At 40.6% G+C, this 13,327-nt stretch overlaps 1 protein-coding gene across 3 annotated transcripts in view; it reads right to left on the bottom strand.

Annotated features, from left to right (window-relative positions):
- The window catches only part of LOC133554470 (putative helicase mov-10-B.1), a 51,859-nt gene extending 44,800 nt beyond the window's left edge, over positions 1 to 7,059 (bottom strand). Inside the window, exon 1 of one of the 3 annotated variants that reach the window (XM_061903285.1) lies at positions 7,037 to 7,059. In XM_061903285.1, the coding sequence (XP_061759269.1) occupies positions 7,037 to 7,044 (8 nt within the window). In that variant the 5' untranslated portion in view covers positions 7,045 to 7,059. Of the gene's footprint in view, positions 1 to 2,544; positions 2,564 to 3,976; positions 4,183 to 7,036 lie in introns of those variants that run through there. The other 2 variants (XM_061903288.1, XM_061903287.1) reach the window with 2 other exon arrangements.
- Positions 7,060 to 13,327: the final 6,268 nt, after the last annotated feature.

Here is a 13,327-nt window from a genome sequence, read left to right as displayed (position 1 = left end):
TCAAGTGAAGAAGGGAAGTACCGGATGTGCAGCTGAACAGATGGTTGTCAAAAACAAAGATGGACAAGTACCTAAATTCCCCATTTCAGCAAAAATAGAGAGTTGCTAAGAGTTGCTAGGGAGGAGCAAAGGAGCTGTGTCTAACTAAAGTTACCAAATTATGAGTTGCACCCCGTAAAGCAGAGTAGGGTTTAAAAAGGCAGAGACACAGACAAAATACGGGACTCGTGCCTGGACCACGCCATCGGATGGAAGACAAAGACACCTGTCCCTCGCTTGGACAATTCCTCCAAAAATACAAGAAGGACTAATATGGCGGAAGAGACTCTCTTTCTCCTCTGGTTCCCCTGCTATTGAGCAGGAAGAGAAAGGATATTGATTCTACACTCGGAGGACAAGAGTTTGAAATACGACCTAATGGACTGACCCAGCTTGGCCGGTGAGACGGAGTGGTACCTCTTCACAGTTGCAGTCCAGGACATCACGGGATTTGACAACGGTAATCCCTCTTCAGCGGAGCAGCCAGAGTTTGCGGCGACTCACCAAGCTCACTCCAGACAAAAATGTATTAGGAAAGTCCCCACATAATCCAGTACAGTAGGAGAAGGAGTGAGACCCGATTTAGAATTAATTGAAAACTTGATTAATAAACAATTTTTATGCATTTTTCTGTGATTGATTATTAACGCTGTGCAAAATTGAGCCTGCAGTAAGGACTACTATAAAAATTCCAGTCAAATATTTTATCATTCATCATGCCAATACGCCGGGAAGACGGGACCGTTTGAACGCAGAGGTGGATCTGATTCACAAGTTCTACGATGAGCTCATGGGTTAACACCAGAATCTAACGCAATGTAAATGTTTTATTTAACAAGGATCTCAGCAGGCACACATTTCAACCGTCACATCATTGTCACAACCTGACATTGAATAAACATAGTCAAAAATAATGTTATTTCAACATTAAGTTTGAATTGCTCAATGTCAACAAGTAAATCATTGTTCCTTGTTAAGGAACCCAAAGCGCTTTGACAGTATTTCCACATTCACCCATACTGATGGTGGGAGCTGCCATGCAAGGCGCTAACCAGGTCCCATCACACCGTCGTTGGCTTATCTCAGTGGCTGGCCGTGTGTTTCCCACCTAGGCCTTCAGTGATGTCCGACTTCAAAGATTACCTCTCAAAATACCATAATTGATGTCACCACCAGGGGCGTCACTAGACCTAATACTGTACTGGGGCACACCTGGGGCACAAATAATTCATGTGAGCGTGCTAAGCGCGCAAGCAAAAACATTTTTAGCACTTATTTATCATAAAAAATACATAAATAGTGCTTTAAACTATGAAATCATATCAGATTATGTTGTATGGATCCTTGATTTACCACCTGAAATTAACCAATCCATTTGACCTACTTGTGCACTTTTTTACTCCAGACTTCTAAACTGCTACTGGTAAAAGCAAAAAGGAAGAGCAATGAATCTTTTTGAAATATATATTGCAGTAATTATCTGCAAATTTAACATCTACAAAAGTAAAACAAAAAATAAAGCACCCCTACATCTCTGGGTTCTTTTATATTATGGAATTATCATTTATGGCAATGTGGCTAATCCTATTTCAGATACACAAAACTATAAAATGTACACAAAACAATAAAGCCACAGTAGTAGAATAAATGACCAACTGTTGTGTGTCTGTTCAGGGAATCATTTTCTGAGAAGTAAACTGTAACGTCTCGTTTTCATTTTTGCAAAGTGGTCAATCACTCTGGACAGACATGGAAATATTACTGTAACTGTTATACAGTTGACCAGTGGTTCCCAACTGGTGGGTCGTGACATAGAAGTGGATTGTGTGTCATTTTTAGTGAGTCGCAGTCAGATGTGTGCATGGAAAAAAAAAAGTTTAGGGAGAAAAAAATCAAATTATGGCAACAAAACCAGATATTTTTAGCCGTTTTTCCAGTGACTATTGGTGGGTATTTTAGCAAAAGGCAAACTGACTAACAAGTTGGAGGAGGACCCAGGACAGACATGGAAATATACTTTTTTTAAATCTAAATGGGGCAACAAAACCCGATATTTTCAGCCATCTTTCTGAAAACAAATACAGAAATGTTACTATTTTTTCTGGAAACAAAACCAGATGCTTTAGCTGTAGCCATTTTTCTGGTGACCAAACAAGATTATTTTAGTCGCACCGATTAACAAGACAAGTCTACTGTGCTATTTGTCTGTGAAATAAACTTGAATGATTTAAAAATTTGGCTCACGACTTGATGATATGGAAAAATGTTTTTCTTCCTAATGATAAACCATTTGAGAAGCACTCAACTCACACATGCTTACTCCAAATCATCATTGATGCAGAACCAGCAGACAATAACCAACATTATGTTTCATGTTCATGGGAAATTCCCCCGACAGCTCGTACAGCAAATTAATATGTTTGTTTTGATAAAAGGAATAACGTTAGCTAACTGAGCATCAACTTAAGACAATGATGTTGCCTAGCTAGCTAGGACTTCACTTACATCTCTCATTCCTTGCTGCTTCTTCTCTGCTGCGGGCAAATAACTTTCTTAAATCCATCTAGGAGTTACAGTTTGAGTCAAATCAAAATCAAAATAATGTAATTAACAAATTGTTGTTGGCTAACGTTACCTACCTCATGCAGTGAGTCTCATCCTCTCTCTCTCTCTCTTTCTCTCTTTCTCTCTCTCTCAACCGAAGTCTCGATCCATACGTGAATAAATTACCGTATTAATTAGCCATGTGCTCATTGTTTCGTGGAGTGAATACAGTAGCAATCAATTACCATACTAAGTAGTATGTGCGCTGTTGTCTATGTTCTGTAGACTTAAAACTATGAAGCGTTTTTTTTTATTGGTGAAATTTTTACTGGGGCACTGCAGATCAACAGTGGGGCACGTGCCCCAGTGAAATCTGTCTGGCGACGCCCCTGGTCACCACATGACCATTGCGGGAGAAATACTATACAGAAACACGTTTACGCCCTACTGGGCATTGGATCACATCAACAGTAGACAAAACGGGTTGTTTTTTGGCACATTTAAAAATCAATTAAAACACATCATCAATTAAACCATATCTTATTTGGTACTGTCAAAATTAAAATGACTAAAATCATATTAAATTGAAAATATTAAATATTTGAACTCACAATAAGTAGGACCCATTCGACACCGTTCCCCATTTCATCGCCAGCACAGCTGAGCTATCTTCCGAGGTTGGCTGACATCCTTTCCCAAGATGTAGTTTCTCTTTAAATATCCTTCTTGAAAATGGCCTTGCAAATATATATCTGCCACCTAATCAACGTTTTGTTCTCCTTCTCTGCTATCCCGGTCTGGATACGGCGCAACACTTTCCGCTTCCTGCTAATTTGAAACTTGTGATTGGATACTCACTTTGGAGTGACAAGTGAGTATCCAATCACAGTCTCGTTAACATCAGGCTACTTGGATATTCTACTGTCAACAACTTGTGATCTGATTGGCTATCACAACTGTCTCTCAACCACATGTGTTCTCACCGGTCCCGGTGAGTATTCAATCACAGAATGCGCGAATGTCACGCTCAACGTGAGGCCTCTAGAAGGCCTTACTGACAACAACTCGTGATCTGATTGGCTATCGCAACTGTCTATCATTTCCATTCCATTGGACTCATAATCGTGGGGGGCGCTGGTGCCTGTCTCACCTGCATTCGGGCAGAAGGCGGGTTACACCCTGGACAAGTCGCACCGCATTCACACACTAGGACCAATTGAGTGATGCCAATCAACCTGTCAGCATTTCCTATAATTACCCATTGGTGTTGCATGGGTTGAATCAGTGCTTCTCAAATATTTTGGTTTCCCTTTTATGTACAGAAAACCTGATGCGTCATCATGAGTCCATTCATCCATCCATCCATCCATCCATCCATCCATCCATTTCCTACCGCTTATTCCCTTTGGGGTGCGACTTGTCCAGGGTATACCCAGGCTTGCGTTCGATTGTAGTTGAGATAGGCACCACCGCCCCCCGCGATCATGAGTCCAATGGAATGGAAATGAATGGAAACTTAACCTTTGTATTTTAATGCAATCACAGCACTCGTGATCAGAAATAGAAAATATTATCGCAACAGTCATATAAACATGAAGTCAACAGTCAAGGGCAGGACAAAAGGAGTGGGTGGACAGTTTCTCAGAAAATGAAACACCTGAAGAAAGGGGAGGGATTTCTTGGCTTGTGTATTTGTTTAGCTACAGGTTAGGGGAAGTGGAAATGACTTTCCTAAAAATGTTATGAAATACTTCTCAGTCACATGTATTTACTTGTATATATTAAAATATGTCTCTTGTATTTTGTTAGTTTAAATACATTTATTTTTAATTATTCTAACAACATTTGCTGGCTTCTTTTGTGAAGAAGATGATGTGTTATGCCACTCCCCACCCACACTGGTTTAATTGTAACTTAGCTATTGGGTTTCACTATGTAAAAGCGCTTTGAGTCACTTGAGGAAAAAGCGCTATATAAATATAATTCACTTCACTTCACTTCACTCACACGCAAGCACACACGCACATGCACACCCAAACACACGAACACACGAACACACGCACGCACGCACGCACGCACGCACGCACGCACGCACGCACGCACGCACGCACGCACACACGCACACACGCACACACACTATTCTATTTTTTGTCTAATACACATTATTTTAAGTATTAACCATAACTTAGAATAGTATTAGATATACGTACTGTTAAGTTCAGTCAAAAGTATCCATCCACCCATTCATTTTCTACTGCACATTCCCTTTGGGGTCGCGGGGGGCGCTGGTGCCTATTTCAGCTACAATCGGGCAGAAGGCAGGGTCACCCTGGACAAGTCTTCACCTCATCGCAGGGCCAACACAAATAGACAGACAATGTCTTTGGAAGTGGGAGGAAGCCGGACTACCCGGAGGGAACCCACGCAGTCACGGGGAGAACATGCAAACTCCACACAGACAGATGCCGAGCCCGGGATTGAACCGAGCCAGTCAAATCCGTGAACCCAGGAATGAACCGGCGGTATTTCCCCACCAACCCCAAAAACTGCCTCACCTCTTTTTTTGTCATGCGGCTGAGTCACGATGAGAACACGTCAGCATAGCGCCACTGTAACTCAGCTACCTCCGCTCGCTGGGCCAATGTGAGCTGGTCGTCACAGGAAAGCAGAGGTGTCGGGCCTGAGTGCGGGACTTCTGGCCCCAACTCCTTTTCCTCCTTCACTACTGTCGCCATGGAGACAGGCGGAGCACACGCATGGAGCCTGTCTCCATGACTTCAGTAGGTTAATATGTGTCCTCCCGTCGGTCCGAGCGCCGAACCTCATAATCCACATCACTCACTTGCCGTGTGACCTCAAAGGGTCCTTGCCACTTTGCAAGTAATTTAGAGCTTGAAGTTGGAAGTAATACAAGCACTTTTTCTCCCGGTGTTAATTTACGCAGTTGGGTCCCCCGGTTATACGTACGCCACTGACGCTCTTGGGCACGGAGCAAATTCTCACGTGATAAGTGCACCACCTGGTGGAGTTTTGCTTGCATGTCCAGGACGTATTGTATTTCGTTGTTGCTGGAGCTTGGACCCTCCTCCCAGCTTTCTTTAATGACGTCCATCCCTCCGCGAGGCCTCTGGCTGTACAACAACTCAAACGGTGCAAAACCAAGTGAGGCCTGGAGTACCTTCCTCATTGCAAATATTAGCGGATCCAACCCATCCATCCATCCATTTTCTACCGCTTACCATTTATCCCAATTCTGTTTGTCCTCGTGCATAAACTTACAGATCATTGTTTTCAGTGTTTTATTCAATTTCTCCACCAGTCCATCCGTTTGTGGATGGTACACGCTCGTGCGGATTGCTTTTATTCCCAATAATCTGTATAGTTCTTTTATGAAGACATAAAGGACGAGCCCATGTCAGTCAAAATCTCTTTCGGGATTCCAACTCAGGAGATGACTTAAAACAGTGCTTGCGCAACACTCTTGGCGGAGATACAGTAGAGCGCAAGGCACTGCTTCGGGATACCGTGTTGCGTAATCCACCAGGACTAAAACAAAGCGGTATCCCCGTGTGCTCGAGCGAAATGGTCCGATGAGGTCCAGGCCAATTCTCTCGTATGGGACCTCTATAAGCGGCAATGGGCGTAACGGTGCCCTTGGGGTGGCCGCTGGATTCACCAGCTGGCAGTCCGGGCCGGCTGCGCACCACCAGCGCACATCCGCCCGGAGGCCTTGCCAATAAAATCGGACCATGACACGATTAAGTGTTTTGTCATACCCTAAATGTCCTGCCATGGGGTTAATGTGCGCCGCCTGGAAAATTATTACCCGGTGGCGTTTTGGCACCAACAACTGGGTGTGTTCCTCCCCGGTTTGCGTGTCACGGCCCACTCGGTAAAGTCTATAACTAATAATCGAAAAATGGGGGAATACCCGCGCTTTCCCCGGGCGTACCAGCTGACCGTCAATAAAATCCACCTGATCCCAGGCCTCGCGCAAGGTTTCATCACGGGACTGCTCGAGGGGAAAGTCCTCCGTAGGTGGCCACCGAAGAGCCGGGGGGGTCTTCCGCAAAGCCCCCACCGGTTCTCGCTCGGCACTCCCGGATGAAGCCGCGTCGCCGCTGAGAACGGCGCGGATACTCCCCTCGTCTACTGTCCGTGAACGCACCCCCACACATTGTGTCCATAAACGATTAAACCCCAGGCAATTTGTGCCCAAAATTACGGGGTGTGAGAGTTGTGTACTTACAGCTACCTCGACCCTATCCTTTTGCTTGCCATATGCAATTTCCACTGGTACAATAGGGTATTAGTGCACGTCCCCATGAATACCGCAGATTTTCACCCGTGTTGCCTCCCTCATAACCCCGGGTCAAACCAGGGTTTGGTGGACCAGGGACTGCTTACAGCCTGAGTCCACTATCGCCCGGTATGCACCCCCTTGCACCCTTACCGGGACATAGTACGTCTCCCCCAGATCGGGGGCGGGTGCTGGAGGCCCGACAACCCACATCCCCTGCCCCACCTCCATCAGGGAGCACTCCCGGCGCACCTGACCAGGTTGTCCGAACCCCCAACACACCGGCCCTGGCAGTTGAGGTGCCCTCTGCGAGGGAAGCCCCCTCTCCGCAGCGCCGGTAACCTGCAACATGTAAACATCAGGTTCATTACATCCCTGTGTCCCTCCCTTTGTGGTGTGTGTGGGTGTGTGTGTGTAATTGTTTGTGTGCCCGCATGGGAAACCTGTTCTTTATGCCCGGGCGACTTGGTCCTTTCTGTTGAGGCAAACCAGATCAACGAGTCATCGATCTAGGTCTAGCAGAGCTTTTTCGCCACTTGAATTGTTCTGTGACATTGATTTGAAATAACGCTAAACTAAATAGGCTTTTGAGTTTGAAATGATAATTTCAGCAAAATAAAAGATAAATAAATAGATATTTAAATATTAAATAAACTTGGGTTTGTTATATTGAAGCACAGTTTGATTCATTATTCAGTTATTTGCGTTCAAGCCTGACGCTCTGCTGATCTAAACAGTTCTGTTGAACAGTTAGGCTGGGATTTTTGGAGCCACACACACACAGCTTAGATTAGAACACATTGTAGCTTTGAATTAATAGTTATATAGAAAATAAATTAAAAATAAAAATATAATAGAATAAAATCATATATGTATATTTTAATGAAGTTATAAGAGAAAGAGGAGAGATGATGAAGGTGATGAGAATGGATTGGAAAAACATGGAAAAAGGATGTTTATAACCTTACGTGAATGGTTTCTAGGATGGAGGATAGATATAGAAACAATGTTTTGTAGTGTAAGGAAGAGATGGATACAGTATGTGGTTTGTAAAGGAAAAAGCAAGTTGAAGGAAAGAGGAGAACGTGACAAATGAAGGTGCATGTGGAAAAACATGGTATTCGTGTTGTCAGTGTTATGTTCAGATGAGGGAAGGAGGCAACAACCAGGACAGAACTGCGGTTTTTCAAGGTTTAGTTTAAACCTTTGATAAATATGTGACATGTGTATGCTACTCCAAGTGAATGAGTGTGACTATGTGTAATATTAATTATGTAGATGTTACCAAAAGGTTGTTGTCTGAGTGTTGGTTGAAATCTTTCGTCGAATCACGAGGGGCAAGACGAAGAGGCAGTTCGTGGACAGGCAAGGGGTTGTGGGGAAGAGCGAGGCAGCATGCTCTGGGTCCGAGCAGGGAGGTCGTGGATCGAGGAGGGCAGTCAGGAATCCGGTTGGATGTCGAAGGACAAGGCTCGATCATGGAAGGCAGGTGAGTCACTGTGAATACACAAAGGGACATGAACCAGGGATACACAGAGAAAGAGCAAAGCAAAGGAAATCACGGGGAAGGGAATGCCAGGGAAGGTTAGCGACGTTCTGGCAAAGGTTCCTCGGGTCTGCTGGTCTTTATGCCGCTCCCTTTAATCAAGTCCAGGTGAGTTGATTATTGATTGAGTACAGGCGCTTGCTGCGTAGGCGTGCTGCTCTCAGCATGAGCGGGGACATGTCTGAGTACACCATCAACGGAGGCGTGTCTTGGCGCGCTGTCATCAGAGGCGGTTGCAGCTCCTGTCGCGGAGGAAACATGGGTTCAACTCCGTGTCATGACAGTAAGCGTATGCTATTGGTGGTAGATTGCTGCAAGTTTGTTTGTTTATTTGTTCAAATGTGTATCTTTTCAGATACAAATTGTGTAAAAACCTCAAGGTTCGAATATAAAAGAGGTTCAGATAAAAATAAATGAAATATGAAATACTGGACACTAACAGGGCAAAGATTCCAAAAAGACTACACAGGAGAGAAGTGAGAGAATTTTTTAAAATTAAATTAACAAATAAAAAATAGGATATGAACAACATTTAAACTGAAGATATGATGATCAATATATATATAGTGATATAAAATTAGTTACATGTTTTGCTATTTCTTTATGAAAAAAAGTTTCATTAAATGTAATATACAGCAGCCATAGAGCGAGTTTTAATAATCATACAACTTCTGTCATTATTCTCTCAAATATAATTGTAATTATGTCAAGTTTCTTCGAAGTGGGAAAGTGTACACGGACAACATTTATTTTTAATCTGATCATCATTTGGATTACAATATGGAAGCTGAACAAATAAGAAGCTAAAAACCAACCACTGTAATGTGGTATTGAAAAGAGAGAAAGACTTATTTTACCTCCACAAGGTCAATTTGAAGTTGTGGAACCGATCAGCCCAACTGTGAATTCTGTCTGATTCCATTCAATGCAAGTTATTAGAAGAGGGCAATATATATATATATATATATATATATATATATATATATATATATATATATATATATAGTACTTTATTGATTCCTTCAGGAGAGGTCCTACAGAAAATGTAAAATTCCAGCAGCAGTGTAGAGCGTTCAGATCAATTTAAAAAAGTAAAAAGTAAATAATTTGGTTTTAAATGGAAACAAAATAGAGAAATATTACAATAAGAATAAAAAGCAACAATGGGAATAAAAATATAACAGTAAAATAAGAATATAACAAGAGAAACTAGGCAGTAGTGACCATGTTATGAAAACGTATTGCACTGTTATTGTTTTGCATCCCCTGTCATCCTAGTATCCCCCGCCCTCCTCCCCAGAGTACAGTCTAATAAAGTGTGGGATGAAGGAGTTTTTGAGTCTATTAGTCTTGCACTTGGGATGAAGCAGTCTAGCACTGAACTGGCTCCTCTGGCTACTGATAACGCTATGCAGAAGGTGACTGGCATCATCCAGGATGCTCACTAAATTGTCCACAGTCCTCTTCTCTGCCACCGTCTATATATATATATATATATATATATATATATATATATATATATATATATATATACACACAGTGGGGCAAAAAAGTATTTAGTCAGCCACCGATTGTGCAAGTTCTCCCACTTAAAATGATGACAGAGGTCTTTAATTTTCATCATAGGTACAATTCAAATGTGAGAGACAGAATAAGAAAAAAAATCCAGGAATTCACATTGTAGGAATTTTAAAGAATTTATTTGTAAATTATGGTGGAAAATAAGTATTTGGTCAACCATTCAAAGCTCTTATTGATGGAAGGAGGTTTTTGCTCAAAATCTCACGATACATGGCCCCATTCATTCTTTCCTTAACACGGATCAATCGTCCTGTCGCCTTAGCAGAAAAACAGCCCCAAAGCATGATGTTTCCACCCCCATGTTTCACAGTAGTTATGGTGTTCTTGGGATGCAACTCAGTATTCTTCTTCCTCCAAACACAACGAATTGAGTTTGAACCAAAATGGATAAATGGATGATACAGCAGAGGATTGGGAGAATGTCATGTGGTTAGATGAAACCAAAATATAATTTTTTTGTATAAACTCAACTCGTCATTTTTGGAGAAAAAATAATACTTATGATGAAAATTACAGACCTCTTTCATAATTTTAAGTGGGATAACTTGCACAATCGGTGGCTGACTAAATACTTGTTTTGCCCCACTGTATATATATATATATATATATATATATATATATATATATATATATATATATATATATATATATATATGTGTGTGTGTGTATATATATATACACATATCTATATACATACATATATATACATATCTATATTTATGAGTACATATATAAATATATATGTATATATATGTATATGTATTTATATATATGTATGTATGTACATATATATGTAAATGTATTTATATGTATATGTGTATACATGTATGTATATGTATATATGTAAAACACTATATATATGTATATATATATTATATATATGTATATGTATTTATATATATGTATGTATGTACATATATATGCAAATGTATATATATGTATATGGATGTGTGTATACATGTATGTATATGTATATATGTAAAACAATATATATACATATATATATATATATATATATATATATATATATATATCTATGTATATATATATATATATATATATATATATATATATATATATATATATATATATATATATATATATATTTATGGATATACACTTACAGTATCTATATGTACATGTGGAGAGGGGCGTGTCTTACGCGTCCCCTGCGGGCGGGGCATGTGCAGCAGCCGGTCATGAAGCAGCAATAGGGTGAGTGGATACCTCAGCTGGGAGGAGTTATCTAATCACCTGTTCCCTTTATCAGCAGGGTTGGAGACCATGAGTGGGGCTGGCACAGAGAGTGTGAATGCCAGACACGAGAGAGCAGGAGGGAAATGCTCTGCCCCTGTTGGTGATTGAAGCCGAAAGACTAATATTGTGATGTATTTGTGATCTGATGAAAAACTGAAGAGACTGCTGAACATTGGAAGTGTGAAGAAATATTAAAAGTGTTCTAAACTACCAAGCCAAAGTGTGGTGTTTCCTGTGAAGCAGCGAGAAGCCGGGACGGAGACGTCCACAGTACATATGTATGTACATATAAATAAACATATATATACATACATATATATATATACATTAATATATATATATATATGTATTTACATGTGTGTATATGTATATATGTATATATATATACATATACATGAACGTGAAACTTACATATTATATCAATTCATTACACACATAGTGATATATTTGAAAAGTCAGAAATCAGAATATTAGTTACGACTAGTACCAAAAAATATTTTTTAGAAATGTTGGCCAACTGAAAAATATGAACATGGAAAATTTCAGCATGTACGGCAATCAATACTTAGTTGCAGCTCCTTTTGCCTGAATTGCTGCAGCAATAGGGCGTGGCATGGTGTCCACCAGTCTGTTGCACTCCTCAGGTGTTATGAGAGCCCAGGTTGCTTTAATAGTGGCCTTCAGCTCTTCAGCATTGTTGGGTCTGGCATTTCGCATCTTCCGCTTCACAATACCCCATAGGTTTTCTATGGGGTTAAGGTCAGGTGAGTTTGCAGGCCAATCAAGAACAGGGATACCATGGTCCTTAAACCAGGTACTGGTAGATTTGGCCCTGTGTGCAGGTGCCAAGTCATGTTGGAAAATGAAATCTTCACCTTCATAAAATTGGTCCGCGGCAGGCAGCATAAAGTGTTCTAAAACTTCCTGGTAGACTGCTGCATTGACCCTAGACCTCAGGAAACACGGTGGACCAACACCAGCAGATGACATGGCACCCCAGACCATTACCGATTGTGGAAATTTGACACTGGACTTCAGGCAACGTGGATTCTGTGCCTCTCCTGTCTTCCTCCAGACTCTGGGACCTTGATTTACAAAGGAGATACAAAATTTACTTTCATCTGAAAACATAACTTTGGACCACTCAGCAGCAGTCCAGTCCTTTTTGTCTTCAGCCCAGGCGAGACGCTTCTGACGTTTTCTCTTATTCAAGAGTGGCTTTACACAAGGAATGCGACAGCTGAAGCCCATATCTTGCATACGTCGGTGCGTGGTGGTTCTTGAAGCACTGACTCCAGCTGCAGTCCACTCTTTGTGGATCTCCCCCACATTTTTGAATCGTTTTTTTTTTTTTCTTCATTGTCATGAAAAAGGGACGTTTTTGTCATGAAAAATTGAGGTTTTTGTGGTTGATGCACTAATTGTAAGTGTATATTGTGTTTTTTATGTTGATTCGATAAAAAAAATATACAGTGGTTGGGGACCACTGTATATATATATATATATATATATATATATATATATATATATATATATATATATATATATATATAAACTCCTCAAAAAATGTATTGCGCAGCAGCTAAATAAACACTTAGCGTCTAACAATCTTTTAAAACCTTTCAGTCTGGTTTCAGGGTAAATCACGATACTCATACAAGCTAAAACTAAAAGAACAGCACTGAAAGGAGCATTATATGACATGAAGAGAAATTGATACTTTGAGATATTTAGGGAAAGTAATTAAAAAAAAAAATGTTTTTCTTTAATAATGATTTTTGGTTATGTTAGGCCAGCAGAGAAGGCCTTGCTGGCCCTGACGGCACACCACTGTCGGATAGTATAAAACTATTTTCACACACAAAAAAAAAAATATATATATATATATATATAAAATCCTCAAAAAATGTGTTGCGCAGCAGCTGAATAAATTCTTAGCGTCTAACAATCTTTTTGAACACTTTCAGTCTGGTTTCAGGGCAAATCACGATACTCATACAGACTAAAACTAAAAAAACAGCACTGAAAGGAGCATAATATGACATGAAGAGAAATAAATA

This window comes from Nerophis ophidion, linkage group LG06 (assembly GCF_033978795.1).
Source record: "Nerophis ophidion isolate RoL-2023_Sa linkage group LG06, RoL_Noph_v1.0, whole genome shotgun sequence".
Classification (NCBI taxonomy): Eukaryota; Metazoa; Chordata; class Actinopteri; order Syngnathiformes; family Syngnathidae; genus Nerophis; species Nerophis ophidion.
The sequence above is the reverse complement of the archived record's forward strand: the minus strand, read 5'-3'. Positions and strand labels throughout refer to the sequence as shown.